This window comes from Sturnira hondurensis, unplaced genomic scaffold, assembly GCF_014824575.4.
Source record: "Sturnira hondurensis isolate 20B ecotype Veracruz unplaced genomic scaffold, ASM1482457v3 Scaffold0018728, whole genome shotgun sequence".
Taxonomy (NCBI): domain Eukaryota; kingdom Metazoa; phylum Chordata; class Mammalia; order Chiroptera; family Phyllostomidae; genus Sturnira; species Sturnira hondurensis.
The window spans coordinates 6,498,761-6,517,939 of NW_028091359.1; the positions used below are offsets into that span (position 1 = coordinate 6,498,761).

The 19,179-nt window shown below is 44.9% G+C and overlaps 1 protein-coding gene across 1 annotated transcript; it reads left to right on the forward strand.

Moving 5' to 3' along the window:
- The first annotated feature begins 1,969 nt into the window (after positions 1–1,969).
- Positions 1,970–18,924, forward strand: MILR1 (mast cell immunoglobulin like receptor 1). Its single transcript, XM_037070153.1, has 9 exons — positions 1,970–2,159; positions 5,897–6,157; positions 10,944–11,216; positions 12,724–12,834; positions 15,670–15,759; positions 16,485–16,541; positions 16,668–16,736; positions 17,396–17,474; positions 18,443–18,924. The coding sequence occupies exons 1-8, from the start codon at positions 2,072–2,074 to the stop codon at positions 17,446–17,448; spliced, it is 1,002 nt and encodes a 333-aa protein (XP_036926048.1). The 5' UTR covers positions 1,970–2,071; the 3' UTR covers positions 17,449–17,474; positions 18,443–18,924.
- Positions 18,925–19,179: the final 255 nt, after the last annotated feature.

Consider the following 19,179-nt stretch of genomic DNA (forward strand, 5'->3'; position numbering starts at 1 on the left):
GTTAAATATTTTCAGTAATACCTCTGCATGCTGTATTGAGATTTTGTAAGGATTAAATGAGATTGTCGGTATAAAGGTCTTAGACAACAAAAAGGAAAAAAGTTACTTCCGCTTTTGTATGACTGTATTTATGGTTACCCATCTTATCAATACAGTGAATTACTGTGGACCACAACAATGTGGATTTGGCAAGATTTGGGTGCCAAGGCACACGCCAGGCCCACGGGTGAACTTCGTCTTTTTACATTTGAGCTGTCCCTTCTGCTGTGTTGTGTAACCTTTAACAAATTCTGTTCCTTTTCCAGCGGCCTCACCCATGCGCTCCCAGCAGTGTTGACTAACAGCTGTAAACAGTGTGCGTCTTCTGGTTTCCTCTGCTTTACTTGCGTCGGCACTGTGGTCTGTGAGCTTCCTGCCCCAGCTGGAATTTGCAGACACACAAGTGCCCCAGACAAGCCAGCTCTTCCGAAAAGGACCCCCAGTCTTCCCAGGCACGAGGATTGTCAGGGGCCTAGCCCACCCTCTCTCTGTCCAGGCAAGGATGGATGAGATGCTGGTGGGGAAAGTGTCAAAAACAAAACCCCCAGCTCCCTTAGCAGGGTCATTCCACCAGAGATCCAACTCGTGGGGTCCTTCCCCTTCCTCTTCTTTGGTGAAAGAAACTGTCACCCATATCACAGTAAGAAAATCACGGTCGATCACGGCGCACCATCTTTTTTAGAAGGTAGGTAGGTGCCTGAGAAGTAACTTTTACTGTACGAAGGAAATGAAGGCCTTTTACAAACTGAGGGCTAAATAAGAGCATTTGCTTCCAGACAGTAGTGGCCAGTCAGGGAGGAAGGGGGAGTGTTGGCAGCAGGCCCTGGCTCTGCTCAGAACCCAGTGCGGGTTAGGTCTGAGGCTGGGAATGCCTAACCACCGCAGGCCGGGACCGAGGGAGCCCAAGCAAGGAGTCCCAGGGGTGAGCTGATACTGGAGGTGGGATGATGTCCGAGAAGAACCCATAGCCAGGCAGGGACTTGGCTTCCCCACGGAGAAGGCACCTGGCCACAGGAATATGCGAGATCTGCAGGGCCCACCCTGGGTGGCAACAAGAATCAATAACCCAAGGGGCCCAGTCACAGCTCCCTCCACTAGGGGGAGCCCCCTCAGCACTTCCCACTCCCCACTTCAGAGTGGGGACACTGGAATGTGTGGCTTCATGTACGTCCACTTCACAGAGCCAGAAGAATTGTGGATCAGGTAGAAGTGAAACACAACACACTCTGGGATGTAATTTAGAGACTCTGAGACAGCTGGGGCCCTTGTTAAAATCCAGAGTCCTAGGTTTCATTCCCATTGAGTCTGTAGTGGGGCCTAGGAATCAGCATTTAACAAAATCAGGTATTCCTTTTTTTACATATTTTTTAAAGGTTTTATTTATTTACTTTTAGAGAGAGGGGAAGGGAGGGAGAAAGAGAGGAAGAGAAACATCAATGTGTGGTTGCCTCTCACATGGCCCCCACTGGGGATCTGGCCGGCAACCCAGGCATGTGCCCTGACTGGGAATTGAACCAGCAACCCTTTGGTTCACAGCCCATGCTCAGTCCACTGAGCTACACCAGCCAGGGTGAAAATCAGGTATTTCTGCTGCTGTGCTTGTGTGTGTGTGCCGCAGGCAGTCAATATTTGCTTCCCAAGACTAAAGCCAACTGCCACGAAGTTCCTTTTGGTACAGGTCAAATCCAGAGAGAGATGATCAGGTGGGTTTATATAAAGACAGTAGAACAACCATATTTTTAATGTTCTTTTCCCCATTGTTCAACTTCCCATCCTGAGTTTGCACAACCTACCACACCTCTCTTTTCTCATCAGAAGTCACTGAGGAACCTAGTCAAGTTTTTGCAGACAACTGTGTTTCTCTAACTTGGTCAAGAAGGAGGAAGTTCTCTAAATAACTCACCACTAGGGAGTCAGCACGCCTCCTCTTCCATTTCATTCAGGAGCCTGCGGAGCCATAAGAACGCACGGGGACTTTTTTTCTCCTGTCCCATCTGAGGCTTGCCTCTCTGCACCCCGAAACCAAACTGCAATGTGGAGCAAAAGGGTTTTTTTGCTCCTTTTCTCTCTTTCAACTCTAAAAGCAGAACCGGATTGTGAGAAAATGGAAAAAACAAACAGTAAGTTTCATTTACTTCTCTCTTGTACTAAAACTGTCTTAAAAAAAAAAAAGTGGACGGTCAGCTTTAAACATGATGGCTCCTGAGTAAGTGTTTCTATGCGTTTAGATGAATGACCAGAGGGAAACTTTCCCCATTACCTGCCGTTTAAAATGAAATGATTTTAGGGAGTTGGAGTACCTTTCCTGAGACCCAGAGATAAAATACTGAGATTGGATCTTACAATGAAATGTTTCTTTCACTGTCTTTTTTTTTTTTTAATTAGAAAAGCAACACACAGTCAGTGTAAAATAATTCAAGCAGCATTAAAAATACATATTAGAAGGCAATTTATCACCACAAAGCTAGATTAAGACCACAGTTGTGGTCCTAAGCCCGGTGGCCTGGGTACCTGAGATCAATTTCTTTCCTCTGTGATTTGGGGGTGATACAAGCACCTACCTGAGAGGGCTGTTGTGAGGACCGAGTGAGACAGTGCCTGGTACGGGTAGGCCGCCAAGAAGTGCCGGCCCAAGTTGCTATCAGCGTATAAACGTGAAAGTTCTGTTACCCTCCTCCAGTCTCCACCCCCTCCACTTCCAGAAGCTAGAGCTATTGAGTCGTTTTCCCTTCAATACCAGAGTAAACAAATTCTTCTGTGACTTGTCCTGTTTTTGTTTACGACAAATCACAGGCAAATTTTTAAGTACTAAATACATATTTAGCTCTCTTTTGTTCTCCAACAGCAGCATGGCATTTCATAATAAGACTCAGCTATAACTCGTTTCACCACCCCCTTACTGAGTTTCCCCCCCCTTTTTAATGTAAACAATGCTGCAATAAACATCCCTGTGCAAAATCCCCTCTGTGGACACCTGAGAGTGTGAGAGCATCTCTGCAGGGTGAGATCCTAGAAGTGAAATCGCTGAGTCAAAGGGCAGGTCCATTTAAATCCTTACAGAGGTCCTCCCGACACACTGAATTGGTTCACGGTCTCCAACAGCGACCTCTTACATGGGAGTGCGTCTCCCCATCCCCTCTCTAAAGTTTGTTCATTTGTGCCAATCCGATAAGTAAGAAATAATATCGCAATTTGCAGTTGCCTCAACACTTGTGTGGTTGAGCATCTTTTTCATGTGTATTGACCATGAATGCTCCTGCCTTCCCCTATAAAGGAGATTTAGGAGTGTCCATCTGGTTGGGAAGAGAAGTGACATCTTGTCTTGAAGGTGAGCTAACAGAAGGCTGGAAAATGTTAATTCTCCAAATCAAGGAAGTGGAGGGAGGTTGATGGCACTTTCGAGGGGTCTAAGCGCCTCCCTCCTCCACCCAAGCCTTCCCTTGGCCCCAGCACTATTTAATGGCCTGCTGCATTTCTTCTTCTAGAAATCACTTATTTATATTGTTCACCCATTTATTTGACAGTGTGTGTCTTTTTCTTACTGATTTGCTTTCATTTGTGGCTTAAGTAGTATTTTCTTCTAGGCTATCTATCACTTGTCTTAAATTTGCCATAGAGCAGTTTTCAGGGCAGTCAACTTTTTTGGTCTTTTCTCTATGGGTGGTCTTTTCTCTATGGGTGGTCTTTTCTCTATGGGTACTCTTTTCTGTGTTTTATTAGGAAGACCTTTTCCTAGCAGGTGACATAAAAACATTTTCCTATATTCCTCTAAATTATTTTATATAATCTTATTTCTTAAATGAAATTTCCTGATAAGGGCTATTCCTGCCCCCTGCTCACCCCTTTGGCATTTTTTAATAATAAAATACAAACACACAAGCTATCAAAGACTATTGGAATCATGTCAAAAGGACTCAGGGGCCAGTTTGGAGATGCTTCCCATGGCCAAAAAATGGGACGATAAGAATAATAACCTCAATGGATTGAAACATATTACATATATTTAAAACTGAGTTCATATGATTCTTAAACAAAAAAAAATAATGATAAAAGAAAAGTGTCTCACGGTTAGAAGATGCTAGGAAACCAATTCATTATTTCAAAACTGGTCAATAAACAGAAAAAGCTAAGCCTATATCCTGCTTTTTCTGTGCAAACCGTAATATGACCAAAGAGTGGAGAAGAGCAGGTTTCTCTACAGATAATCTCAGATAATAAATGAATAAAGAATAATAGAATTGGTATATTATCATTTCATCACCGCTAAGGAAATAATGCTTCGAGTGACTATTGTCCAGGCCCACCAAAAGGGAGATCATCTGTCACTGGGTGCGTCCTAATGAAAGAACATACCAGCCCCTACGATGCGTGCTCCCGAAGTAAAAGCTGACCTGAATTTCATCAAGCCCCTGGACAGGGGACAGAGGAACATGGCAGAGGATGCCATGGGAACGTGACCTATGAAATCCAGGCCATGGAGAACATCATAGAACAAACCATTTGCTATCTTCAGCAAATAAATTGCCAGGGGTTGGGGCGGGGGGTAGGGAAATGGAAAGGTCTTCTGATTTAAAAAGGCATAAGAAATATATCAGCTAATTGCAATGGATCACTTTGAACACTAAAAAAAATAATAAAGAATCAGACAACTGGCGAAATTTGAATGCTAGCTAGATATTTGATGACATTTGACATACAGTGTTAATTTTTATGTGCAATAATGGTCATTGTTATGTTTACAAAGGAGTCCTTATCTTCTAGAAATACAATGTCCTCCAGCCAAAGGTCACCAGGGACACACATGCACCTAAACAAAGCTGGGCTGGGGAGAAAATGTCCACCATGGAAATCATGCAACGTCTTAGCGAGAAAGGGTTAGAAAGGTCCTGTGATAAGATCTGGGTCTGTGTTAGGTGGTTTGGAGGAAGATTCAAAGCAGCAGGCTCTTCTCTGGATTGGATCCTTCTAGGAAGTGGGAATGATATGATTGGGTATCTTAATAATTATAATCTAAAAGGCAAAATCAGAGCAAAGCAAAAGCTGTGACGGATAAAGCAGCAGCAGTCACTGTTATTAATCAATTGAGGGGGATGTTTGACCATTTTTGCGCTTCGGACAATGTCCACATCTTTGTGTGTGTCCAGGCACAATTATGGTGTCATCTTGTTTTTGTCTTGATCCAACATGGTCACATAGTGGCCTTGTCGGTGCTGGTAGCCCAGCTGCGAATGACAGGCCAGGTCCTAGCCAGGCCGGTCAGTACCCAACAGTCAGGGTACTGACCTGACTTTCTTTCTCCACACTGCATTTAGGGGTAAAATAACATGTGGTCTGGGGTTTGCGTTAAAATAGTGGAAAGGGGGGAGCGATGTAACAGGGCAGACCATGAGTTGATCATTGTTGAAGCTAGGTAATAGGGTCATCGGAGATCTTTGTACTCTCTTCTCTACCATTATTTTGAAAATTCTGATTTTCCAGAATAAGAAATTTAAACTAAATAATGGACAAAACAAGCTACCAGACATAACATTTTCTCTTAGAACCTGGAACTTTAATATTTCTATGTCAGCAGGGACAGTCTTTAGAAAGTCTACTTCGGGTGTTTAGCCGGCCAGAGAGATAGCAAGTACAGAGCTTCTCAAGGCCACGATCTCTCATTGGGAGGGACCTCTGCAGGCCTTGCGGCTTCATCACACTCTGGTCAGCCTGGCCGTGTAGGCAAGAAATGCCCCCTTAGGAAAGTTCACCAAGAGCAGCGTGTCCACCACCTTGACCCACAAAATGTGGCCAGATGACCACTGAACTATTATCAAGGAACATTAAAAAGAACTGTCTTTTGTGTGATTTTGTTTTCCAGGACCAATTTTGAACTCAAAAACGAATGTAGTCATGATGGGTCAAAATGTCTCTATAAATTGTTCCAGCCAGAACAAACTATGGCCAATAACCTATTCTCTGTTTCGGGATAAAAAATGCGTCGGCACACAGGATAGCAAAGGTGAACAGGTGACTTTTAACCTACGCATCTCAGCAGCCAATGACTCGGGGCCTTACAAATGCAAAGTGCAAGCTGGCAACTGTATGAAATATAGTCGTGATTTCAACTTCACATTGGTCGGTGAGTCGAGCGAGTGTTCCTCGGGCCCTGTGATTTGGAGGGCTCTTTTCCACTTCTCAGCAGGCTCTCTGTTCCCTTATCAGCACTCGCTCTAGAGCAGGGGTGTCAAACTCATTTTCACCAGGGCCCCATCAGCCCCATGGTTGCCTTCAGAGGGCTGAATGCAACTTTAGGACTGTGTAAATGTAACTACTCCTTAACTAGGGGCGAGGAGCTCGGCACTGCCGCCTGGTAGAAACAAGGTGCCGGGCTGGACAGAACAAGGTGGAGGCCAGATTCGGCCCTGGGCCTTGTGTTTTCCACCTGGGCTCTAGAGCCTAGGGCTCTATATTCTTAGAGACCTTTATTCTTAATAATTCCATTTCACTTTCTCATCTGAAGACTTTTGCCCAGGACAAAACATATCAGCCAACATATCCTCTACTACACATTTCCAACAATTTAGAAAATTGTTGAAATCTTTTCTAAATGCTTTACTCTAGGATTCCCATCAAGTAGGCAAAAATGACTTTTTCTCTGAAGATTCGAGTAGGAAGTCTTAGAATCAGTGCTGGACCTGTGGCACGGGTCTTCAAAGCCCCGGGCTTTGCCTGCCTCTTCCTCTTGCAGTGACCCCCTACCAGGTGCCCCATCAGCCAGTGTTCTTCTTGCCCGACCACACTGTATTACTTCTATATTTTTCTCTCTCATCTTCCCACCCTAAGCCTCTCATAACATAGTGTTAATGGGCTCCTCTGTGACAGTGACCTTGATCATGAGCTCCTGGGAGAGGGAGAGAGAGTTTCCATGTAATACTTGTACAGTGTACCTGACGTCTTCTAAACGAAGGTGCCCCGCCTTACTGACCAAATCTTCTTTTTAAAAAGATTTTATTTATTCATTTTTAGAGAGGGGAAGGGAGGGAAAAAGAGAGGGAGAGAAACATCAATGTGTGGTTGCTTCTCACATGCCCCCTGTAGGGACCTGGCCCGAAACCCAGGCATGTGCCGGACTGGGAGTCAAATTGGCGCCCCCTTGGGTTCACAAGCTGGCACTCAATCCACCAGCCAGCAGGGCAGTGACCAAATCTTTGAGTGAGTCTCTAGGTCTGTGCTCTCCAGTATGGTAGCCACTAGCCACATGTGGCTATTTTAATTTAAATTCAAATTAATTAAAATTAAAATAAAAAATTCAGTTCCTTAGTCTCATTAGTCAAATTTCATTTTGACTAAATGAAATTAGTCAAGCATTCAGTAGTCACAGGTGCTGGTGGCTCTTGTACTAGACAACGCAGAGACCATTTCCATCATTAGAGACAGTTCTTTTGGACACCTCTGCTCCAGGTCAGTGACTTTTAGCTTTTTAGGTAATAACCATATTAACAGTATCATGATAGAGAGGGACAGTTTCCCTGAGACATGCTCACATGACTGCAGGTGCAAATTTCTGCACAAGCCTTCAGGGGATGCTGTGGGCTCTGGGTTAGAAACAATGCTTTCAGAACAATTTTGAACACAAACTGCATAGGAGCCAGAACTATAAAATAAACGTGAAGAAGGGGGGAACCCCTGGGAACATGGCGCTGGGACGCATGAGGGCAGTAACGTGAGGGCAGTACCATGGCTGATAGTATTCTCTCATTGCCAGGCTCCTGCTCCACTGGGCAGCCTGGTAAGGTTTCTGCCACTTCCCGAAAGTAGAGTCTTCCTATGAAAACCTTTTGTAAGCTGAAGTGGCATAAAGCAAAGAAGCAATTCCCTTCTCTTTATATGGAAAAATGTTTCTGTGCTTCCAGGCCCCCCCCAAATAACCTACCAAATCATACCGAATACACTTCATTGCGTCCAGTTTTACACTAAGCACAACACCTTTACTAGCTCTCTTAGGCTTTTCTGACACCTTAGGACACATCCTGCTGATGGATGCACAGAATAAATTGAGATGGGGCACAGCCACTCAGACACAGTTCAGTGCCCTGATGCTGACTGCAGAGTGCGGTTCCAGGGTAGGAGCTGGGCGGGGCCTCTCTCGCTGCTGGGAGCTCATGAAGCCTCTATAACAGCTCATTGCGAAACCAATGCGGAACACTGTTTTTGCTTTTTGCCACCCCCTGTTTTTTTTTGTAAAAATAAAAGTCCTCAAAAACAGGAACTAATGCAAGTCTTTCACAAAAGCATAGAGACATAAAGCGAGGGATACTTAGGATGCAGAAACAGCCCTGAAAGGGACGGCGGGGAACCTGTGCACCAAAACTTCCCATGTAACTTCGGGTCTTCCACAGGGATATACCTTAGATATATCTGCAGTCCTCAATTACAAAAGCGTGAGTTGAGAAGATAGGCAGCATGACCCTAACACTGTTTGGTTTGATTGTGGGTGAGAATCTCAGTCCACAGTGGGCAGAAGGGGGTGAGGAGGGTAGGCACTTAATTGGCAGGGAAAGCATCTAATTGCCCATCGAATCACTGAGATTCAAGTGAGAAGACATGGCAAGACCCTCCACTGATGTGTGTTGACTCCCTTTGAATTATGGGGGCCTACATTCCTGCAGTGAATATGCTCATTCTTAGCTGATTTGTAAACTTGATGGCTGACACCTTAAATAAGTTGATTAAAAAACCTAAGTCTTCATGTCCCAACTTTCTGATCCGCAGATATGTATAAAATCCCCCCACATCCTGTTTTCCAAATAAATGCACAAGTTTCCTGCCATTTATTATAGTAATTGTAGAGTTGTTTTGATAGATTATAAAACTGTATTATTTTCATTTAGGCCAGATTAATAGATAATCTACTGAACGCCTTCCCTGTGCACGTAATTGCGTTATGTGCTGCCGGGGTTTTGATGTTGCCTAAGACGTCATCTTCTCCGCAACCCAGCCAGGAAGATGAGTCATGCACACAAGTTCAGTAATCATTGATGCCTTCATCAAATATTTAATGATATCCCAGATGTGCCAACCCCTGCCTAGACTTTAGTTCCTGCCCTGGTGGAGCTTACAGTCTGGGTGGGGAGACACAAAACCCAAGTACTCAGACAAATAAAACTCATCATCACAGGCTGTGTGAATTGTTAGAAAGAGAAAGAAACCAGCATGGTGATGGGAGAGAAGCAGGGGGTAGGAGAGGGGTCTATCCCTCGTCTAGCATAACCAGAATCAGCAGCTGGCTGACTGAGTTCCCACATTCTCACGCAGATAAGCCTGGCAAAAACGGGCAGCGAAGAGACCACTGGTAGTCAGGATGCTGGTAGTCAAAATACTGGTAATCAGGATGCTCACAGAACTGGTTGAATTTGGTTGCAAATTAGATGAAAAAAATGGAGGCTACACTAAGTGAAATGAAGAAAAATGCACAGGGAACCAATAGTGATGGGAAGAAAACTGGGACTCAAATCAATGGAGTGGATCAGAAGGAAGAAAGAAACAACCAAACAGAAAAGAAGGAAGAAACAAGAATTCAAAAAAATGAGGAGAGGCTTAGGAACCTCCAGGACATCTTTAAACATTCCAACATCTAAATTATAGGGGTATCAGAATAGGAAGAGGAAGAGCAACAAGTGGAAAACTTATTTGAACAAATAATAAAGGAGAACTTCCCCAATCTGGCAAAGGAAATGCACTTCCAGGAAGTCCAGGAAGCTCAGAGAGTCCCAAAGAAGTTGGACCCAAGGAGGAACACATCAAGGCCTATCATAATTACATTAGCCAAGATTAAAATGGAGAGAATCCTAGAAGCAGCAAGAGATAAGGGGACAGTCACCTACAAAGGAGTACCCATCAGACTGTCAGCGGATTTCTCAAAAGAGACCTTATAGGCAAGAAGGGGCTGGGAAGAAGTATTCCAAGTCATGAAAGGCAAGGACCTACAGCCAAGATTGCTTTGTTCAGCAAAGCTTTCATTTAGAATGGAAGGGCAGATGAAGCGATTCTCAGATAAGGTCAAGTTCAAGGAGTTCATCATCACCAAGCCCTTATTTTATGAAATGTTAAAGGGACTTATCTAAGAAAAAGAAGGTAAAAAATACGAACAGTAAAAAGACAGCAAACTCACAGTTATTAACAACCACACCTAAAACAAAAGCAAACTAAACAAACAACTAGAACAGGAACAGAACCACAGAAATGGAGATCACATGGAGGGTTAGCAACAGGGGATTGGGAGGGGAGAGGTGGAAAAATGGTACAGAGAATAAGTAGAATAGATGGCAGGGAGAAAATAGACAGAAGGAATGCAAGAATAATATGGGAAATGTAGAAGCTAAAGAACTTATGACACACGGACATGAACTAAAGGGGGGGAATGTGGGTGGGAGGGGGTGTGCAGGGTGGAGGGGAATGAAGGGGGGAAATGGAACAACTGTAATAGCATAATCAATAAAATATAATTTTTAAAAAAAACCCTGCTATAACCTTATAAGGATTGGGAATAAAAGTACCTCCCAGCTTCATACTGGAGTTGGATCTTTCACAAAATTCTACTCATTATCAACAATAAAGAGATTATGAACTCTTATTAAAAGAATTTCCAATAAAAGGCAAGTTTTCACTCTAATTCCTCAAAGCAGAGAGACAGACACCCTCCTCTCTCTGGCTTTCTCAGCACCGGGGTCATGTCACACTGCATGGGGTTAGTCACATGCTCATTGGCCTTTCCCACTGGGCTGCAGGCTTCTTGACTTCTCAAGAAGGGTGTCCCTCACCTCTGGGTCCACGTGGAGGAGTAGAGTAGGGGTGCAATCCATGTTTGCGGACTGAGTGAACCCAATCTGCCTATCCCTGTATAACATGCACTTCCATTTTTCTAGACCCAGTGACCACTCCAGTGCTGAACATTACAAAAAAAGCCAGCCATTATGTAACACTACACTGCATCTCGTCCCATGGCTCCCTGCCCATCAATTATACTTTCTTTGAAAACAACATCACCATATCACAAGTTATTATCAAGAATGTAAGGGAGCCTGCTGAATTTAATTTAACCAAGAACCCTGGAGGAGGGGAGGAGTACAAGTGTAAAGCTAACAACAGACTGCCTCACTATGTGAAATACAGTCTTCCCGTCACCATGCCCTCAGCAGGTAAGGGCTACCTGAACTCTTCCAACAGGGTCTGAGCTTGCTTCCAGAAGCTTCTTCTGCCTGTCCACTTCCCACTTTGGCCACCTGCTTCCAAGTGCCTTTCCTTTGGTAGGGCCCACACGAGCCGAGATGGAACTGCTTTCTGCCATGAAAACAAGACAAAAAAAAAACAACAGAAAAAAGCCTGCCTTGACCTTCCCCTGCTGGGGGTTCTGCATCTCCCGGAGCTGTCAGGTCTCTTCTCTTTTGCTTTTTTTGTTGGCTTCTAACACCTACTGTTGCCCCACCACTAGCAGATGGTGGATCGAGACTTTCAGTACTACCCTTAGCTTGGGGCAGAGGGGCCCCTGGCCCTTCCCTGTATTTCGGAGGGCACTGTTCTGGTGCTTCTTGGCTGTGCGCATTCTCACAGTCTGAGGAGTGCAGGGGGCCATGGGAATATGCCACCCTGGCCCCTGTATCCCCACTTTTCTAACTGCACTCTGGGTTCCTGGCCCCGAACTCCCCATTCAATCAGATCAGGACCCACCTAACAGGGCCCACATGAGTCTCTACCCCAGCTTGTCCTCCCCCACAGGTGGACAAACCGTGAGGATGCGAGCATTCCTGCACCCAAGCTAAGGAAGCTGCTTGTGAGGGCGTGAGTGGCATTTGGACATGTAGGCTGCGGGGTCACATGCATGCAAGGCCCATTAAGGTGCAGGTCAGAGCCTGGGTGGGACGGGGGCCAGGCCAGAGCTGGGGCTGGCTCTCTCCCATGCTGCTGTGTTCTGGTGCAGAACTCCAAGGAGTCTGAGAATTCTAGGTTCGAACCTGGCCTTCCAGTTCCTTCTGAAGGGATACTGGTTGAGGTAGAAGGGTAAGACAAAAGCTAGGTTAGCACATCTTGGGCACTGAACACTTCACCAGGCCTCACCCTCAGAAGTACAGAGCCCACACCCCAGCATCAGTCCATGGGAATCAGGCCCCAGAATCAGGCTTTTGCCCACAAATCACAGCCCTTCCATTTACTGGCTGTGTGATTTCAAGAAAGTTGCTTAACCTCTCTGAGTCTTACTCTACTCATTTGTAAAATGGGAGTGATACTAAAAGATAAATAAGGCAATGTGTGTAAAGTGCTTAACACAGTGTCTGGCAGGTAGTTAACACTTAATACATGGTGGCCGTTTGGCCAATATAACTAAGGACTTTGCCCAATAAATGGACATGCCATTATGACCCTAACATTGCAGCCATTAATCGGGCTGTTAAATGCTGTGCTACTTTTCTCTTCTTTGTGTGACCCCTGTGGAAGGTGCACTTGGTAATGACTTTAAGAACTTCACTGACTAACAAGGTAATCCTCGAGAGTTGTGGGTGTCCACCACAGTGCAGGAGCCGGGGTGCTGGCTCCAGTACATGGATTAACTTGGGAGATGGCCATAACTGCCCTTCCAGAACACATCACAGTTTGGCGTCATTGAGAAGGAAAGCTGTGTGGTGACCAGTGAATGCTGTCTTCTTCCAGGAGGACAGAGCTGTCCACTCTGCCTGCAGCTACTGCTTCCAGTGTTATTACTGGTACTCTTTGTGACAATCCTAATTCTGGCATTTTGGACACTGTCAAAGTACAAAGCAAGTAAGTTCTTGAGGAGCTCCTCACTATTTTCCATGGGTTTGGGATGTAGGTGGCCGGGGAGAGGATGAGGAGGAAGGGAAAGGGAAATCAGAAATGGATGTGAAGAAATAAAAAAGAAGAAAAAGCTGCTACAGGGGAAGGTAAAAGACAGTCTTGCTGTCTCTCCAGGAGAGCTTTTCTTACCCTGTGTGCTCAGGGGGCGGGGCCTGGGCAAAGAAGGGCCCTGTGCTGGGTTTAATGCTCTGCTGCTGTCTCTGCCTTGAAATTCTCCTTTTCTTTTTTTAAAATCTGCACCTGAAGAGATGCTTATTGATTTTTAGTCAGAGGGAGAGAGAAATCAGTGTGAAAGAGCAATATCCATTGGCTGCCTCTCATAAGCACCCAGACTGGGGATTGAACCCACGCCCCTTTGGTTTACAGGGCAACGCTCTAACCAATGGAGCTAGATCGGCCAGGGCTTGAAATTCATGATATATATATATTTTTTTTTTACTTTTTAAAATTACTTTCAAATTGTGGTAAAGATATACAACAATAGGACTTCCACCAAGATGGAGGCATAGGTGGAAACACTGTGCCTTCTCCCACAACCAAGTTTGACTACAACAAAGGTTTGGAGAACAAAGACACAGCCAAAGAACAGAAAATTGAATTATTTGGAAGTCCGACAACAATGAACCGTTCAACCGGGACGGTAAGAGGGGCAGAGCCAGCAGTGCGTGGGCCCCAGTGACGGTGGCAGCTACGGCACCTGTGGGGGCCGCAGCGGGAGGCGGCAGACAGGACGCCATTGCTCCTCTTTGACCCCACCCCCACATAGAACGTCACAACCCAGCGACTGAGTTGCCCTGCTCTGGTGAACACCTAGGGCTCCGATCCTGCTACGTAACAGGCTCAAACAGCCCAAAAGATGGCACAAGAAGAACTCAAAGTCCCAGAGCCGATAACTCTAAGTGACCAAGAAATTGCCAGCCTCTCAGAAGTACAATTCAAGACACTGGTGATCAGGATGCTCATAGAACTGGTTGATTATAGTCACAAATTAGAGGAACATATGAAGGCTAAACTAATTGAAATGAAGGGAGATGCACAGGAAACCAATAGTGATGGAAAGGAAACTGGGACTCAAATCAATGGAATGAACCAGAAGGAAGAACAAAACATCCAACCAGAAAGGAATGAAGAAATAAGAATTCAAAAAAATGAGGAGAGGCTTAGGAACCTCCAGGACATCTTTAAATGTTCCAACATCTGGATTATAGGGGTACCAGAAGGGGGAAAGAAACAGCCACGAGTGGAAAATGTATTTGAACAAATAATAAAGGAGAACTTCCCCAGTCTGGCAAAGGAAATAGACTTCCAGGAAATTCAGGAAGCTCAGAGAGTCCCAAAGAAGTTGGACCCAAGAAGGAACACATCAAGGCACATCATAATTACATTAGCCAAGAATAAAATGAAGGAGAGAATCCTAGAAGCAGCAAGAGATAAGGGGACAGTCACCTACAAAGGACTTCCCATCAGACTGTCAGCGGATTTCTCAAAGGTGACCTTCCAGGCAAGAAGGGGCTGGAAACAAGTATTCCAAGTCATGAAATCCAAAAACCTACAGCCAAGATTGCTTTATCCAGCAAAACTTTCATTTAGAATGGAAGGACAGATAAAGTGCTTCTCAGATAAGGTCAAGTTCAAGGAGTTCATCATCATCAAGTCCTTATTTTCTGAAATGTTAAAGGGACTTATCTAAGAAAAAGAAGATAAAAAACATGTATAGTAAAATGACAGTAAACTCACAATTATTAACAACCACACCCAAAAGAAAAACAAAAACAAACTAAGCAAACAACTAGAACAGGAACAGAACCACAGAAATGGAGATCACATGGAGGGTTAGCAACAGGGGAGTGGGAGGAGGAGAGAAGGGAAAAAGGTACAGAGAATAAGTAGCATAGATGGTAGGTAGGGGGGGGAGGGCAAGAATAGTAGGGGAAATATAGAATCTAAAGAACTTGAGACACATGGTTATAAACTAAGGGGGGGAGAATGGTGGGGGAGGGAGTGTGCGGGTGGAGGGGAATGAAGAGGGGGAATAGAACAACTGTAATGGTATAATCAATAAAATATATATATTTTTAAAAAATAAATAAAATACTTCTTAAAAATAAATATTAATAATATTTTTAAAAAAGATATACAACAATAAACTGCACCATCCTAACCACAGTGAAGCACTCAGTGCTGCGGCATCGGTGCTCTCAGTACTCTCGCTGCTGTGCAACCACCACCCCCGACCCGCCCCCAGAGCGCAGACTCCGCCCCCGAAGCACAGACCCCGCCCCCATCACACCCTAACTTCCCTGTCATTTCCCCTTTCCTCCGAGCCTGGGCCTCTGCCACTCTACTTCTGTCTCTGTGATTTTGACGACTCTAGGGACGACCCCATAGAAATGGAATCATATAGAATGTGTCTTTTGGTAGCTGGCCTATGTCACTGAGCACAATGTCCTCAAGGTTCATGGATGTGTCAGAACTTCCTTCACTTGTAAATCTGAAGAATATTTCATTATATGTAGATATAAGGAAAGAAAACCTGTCTCTGGCCACCGCAAGCGTAATCAGATGGGCGGAGGAGGCCACTTGCAGAGCTGGGAAAATCAACCAGGAGGGCTCGGTCTCGGAGAAGGGGGGCTATGGACTTCTCCATGAATCCATGGGTTTCCCCTTGAGAAAGTCATTCTTTGCTTTGGAACTGTGGGGAAGTCTGCTCCTTGGAAGAGGAGATTAGAAAAATATGACTGAATTGGTTTAATTTGATTAATTCTGCACCAATTTATGTAGGAAAAGCTCTGAGAGAGAAGGCACCCAAAGACTATGGCAACACACCCATGGAAGTTGGACTATATGCAAATATCTGTGAAAATCAAGCGGGTAAGAGAACTTTGTTGGACATTTTCATTGGTGTGCTTGGTTGGTTTCAGGTTTTCATCTTTCTTTAAGGTCGTACAGACGTATGGGTTCAATGTCTCCTTCACGGCCCTGATGCCCACTCCCACTTTCCAGAGACGACAACTAGTTTTTAAAAACCCTTCCACAGAGGCTGTGTGTACGCTGATGTCTAAACAAATGGCAGCCATGGCAGCATCTCACAGACAGGCTATTCTACATCTTGATTTTCTTCACTTAACATATCTTGGCGATTTTTTTTTTTTAAATATATTTTATTGATTATACCATTACAGTTGTTCTATTCCCCCCTTCAATCCCTTCCACCCGCACCCTCCCTCCCCCACCATTCTGCCCCCCTTAGTTTATAACCACGTGTCTCAAGTTCTTTGGATTCTATATTTCCCCCACTATTCTCACCCTCCCCACTACCTATTTTCTACCTACCATCTATNCGGAAGTCCTTGGCGATTTTTTAAAATATCAGTTTGGAATGATCTTCACTGTGTCCCAAAGCCCCTTATGACCCCTTGTTAAAGCAGGCATCATATGCTGCTTTATGGTAAACAGGCCCATGGCTTTGACCAACAAGAACCCCAGCCAGCGCTGACCCGGAGCCGGCCACATTGCAGGCGTAGTGCTAAGCAGCTCACTGCCCCGTCCAGCATAAACAGCACTAACGCCCAATCGATGTTGTGCCCACTTTACAGACAAGGAGTCTGCGCCAGGCTTGGAACCAAGGCAGTGTGTTTCCTCAGCCCAAGACGGTAAGCACTCTCTGCGGGGCCCAGAGGCTGCACGCCATTGTGAGGGCAGCGAGCTAAGCCACTGCCCTCAAATGATCAGAGATTCAGCGGCTGAGCCCAACAACTCTGTCCTTGTCTTTTGCCCAGAAACCAACTCCTCTCAGGAGATACATTATGCCACCCCCGTGTTCCACAAGGCGACACCACAAAATCACGGTGAGCCACAGTTTGGGATAAGAGATGCTATTATGAGACAGTGGGCCCGGTGAGGCCACCATACTCAGGGCTTTGGGAGCCCAAGAATGGGTGGGTGGGGGCATACGCCTGCCTGGGAGGCCATGGGTGACCAATACCACAGCACCCAACAAATCTGCCAGGAGATGGGTGGGTGGGGAGGAGGGAGGGATGAGACGGGGTGGGGAGGTATTGTGTAAAAAGTCCGGAAAGGATGCAGGGCCACTTCTACACCATTTCCAAGAATAAATTACTTGTAAAAAGGCAAAGAGATTAAGAAGACCAAATGGGTGGTTACAAAATCATCACAGGAACATAAAGTACAGCACAGGGAATGTGGTCAGTAATACTGTAATAACTGTGTGCGGTCAGGTGGGCACTGGAAATACTGGGGAAACATTATGTGAAGTATATTATCTAAGCACTATGCTATAGACCTAAAACTAGTACAAAATAATATTGAATGTAAATTGTAATGAAAAAATTTAACTTTAAGAAAATTTAAAGAACTAGTTGATACTCTCCAGAAACAGTTAATACTTGATTCTGTCAGTCCACCCAGCTACTAAAATAGAATTTTTTAGAGATTCTATGAATATACATCCTAAGTTTACTAAATTATTTCCTCTTTTATATTTCAGAAGTGTATAATAATGGTAAAACTGAGTATGTCTATTCTGAAATCACCTTGTGAAACAAAGATACAAACTACATCTCAGGGTAAGCTGATTTACAGGAAGGAAAAGCAAGCTTGACCGACACTTTAAAGTGCTTCCCCGGTTACCGAAGGTGAATCACTATTTTTCATGACTAAACACTCCTCCTTTGGTGCATTCAGGTACCTCCAATCCTAGCATCAGACAACAGTTTTGTCAGGTGGGATCCTGACTGGTGACAGTTTTTAAATGCTTTTGCTATTTTTACGCACGGACCATTCTCCCCATTTCCACATCATTTAAAAAGAAGAGTAACTGTTAACCCTGGCTGGTGTGACTCAGTGGATTGAGTGCCGGCCTGCAAACCAAAAGGCTCCTGGTTCAATTCCCAGTCAGGGCACATGCCTGCATTGCAGGCCAGGTCCCCAGTTGGGGGTGTGCAAGAGGCAACCAATCAATGCATGCATGGCTCACGCATTGATATTCCTCTCCCTTTCTGTCTCCTTTCCCCTCCTCTGCAAAATAAATAAAAATTTAAAAAAGAGAGTAATTGTTAGACCACTATGCTTTTCAGAAGTGCATCCTGGAAGCATTTAGAATGGTCTCCGTTCTGGTTTCCCCACCCCCAAGCCCAGTGAAATTTCAGAAGCAAAGACACAAAGCAAAAACCCATGCCTAAATTAAAATGAAAGGAGTGGCCTGGAAACTGTGTCTGCAGAAATGGTGTCCACGGTCACCATGAGAGGCAGGTAAGACTACTCAGCAAGTACACACTTATTATTTATTCACTGCCATTTACCTTTGCTCTCAGATTTTGGGAGGCTGCAAAAATATTTATACCGATTTTCAAGGACTTTCTCAGTCCTCAAGACTTAGCTAACGTCAAAGGCCTGCCTGTAAGTGCTGCGTTTCCCATCAGTATTCCGTGGAGAAATCAGCCCAGAGTTGAGCTGGGGAACAAGGGAGAATGGATTAGTTTCCTAGGACTGTGGTAACAATTTATCATTAAAATGAAAATTTATTTTCTCACAGTTCTGGAGGCCAGAAGTCCAAAATCAAGGAGTCAGCAGGACACACTCCCTCCGAAGGCTCCAGGGAAGAGCCCCTACTTGCCTCTCCCAGGTTCTGGTGGTTCCTGGTGCTTCTTGGCTTGTGGCAGAATCACTCTAGTCTCGGTCTTGGTCTTCCTGGGCCTTCACTTCCTCTGCCATTCTCATCCTGGTCACAAGATTTAGGAACCAGCCAGATAATCCAGAACGACCTCATCTCAAGATCCTTCACCTGATTACATCTGGAAAGACCCTTTTTCCAAATAAGGTGACATCCACAGGTTCCAGTAGTTAGGATTTGGACATATGTTTTGGGAGAGTCACCATTCAACCTTCTACAGGGGACAAATGAGAAATCGTACCTATGTCATGGAGTCACAGACCTACTGTGAGAGTTAATTCAGGTGACAAACGTAAAGGGCTTGGAATAGGGCCAGGCATATAATAAGAACTCAAAGCTAGCTATTTGTAGTGTGATGATGCTTACTCTGAGTCATGCTGATTGGCTGCTCCCCTGAGAAAACTTTAAGTCTTTGAAGTCATAAACTTGGTGATCTGGGCCACCACTGGCTTCTTCTTTGTCTTCACCTGAGCTCCTTCCTGAAGCAGAGCTGTGACAAGGATTGGGTGCAGGTCATTTATATGGGAGGTGATCCCAGGGAGCAGGAGGACCCAGGGCGAGTGAAACAGAAATCAGAAGCCAACACAAGGGGTGGGGAA

Coding starts and splice junctions, on each gene's coding strand:
- MILR1 (XM_037070153.1), top strand. CDS start 2,072: ATGTGGAGCAAAAGGGTTTTTTTGCTCCTTTTCTCTCTTTCAACTCTA. Junction 12,835..15,669: donor ACTGTCAAAGTACAAAGCAA/GTAAGTTCTTGA, acceptor CAATTTATGTAG/GAAAAGCTCTGAGAGAGAAG. Junction 16,737..17,395: donor GGCGACACCACAAAATCACG/GTGAGCCACAGT, acceptor TTTATATTTCAG/AAGTGTATAATAATGGTAAA.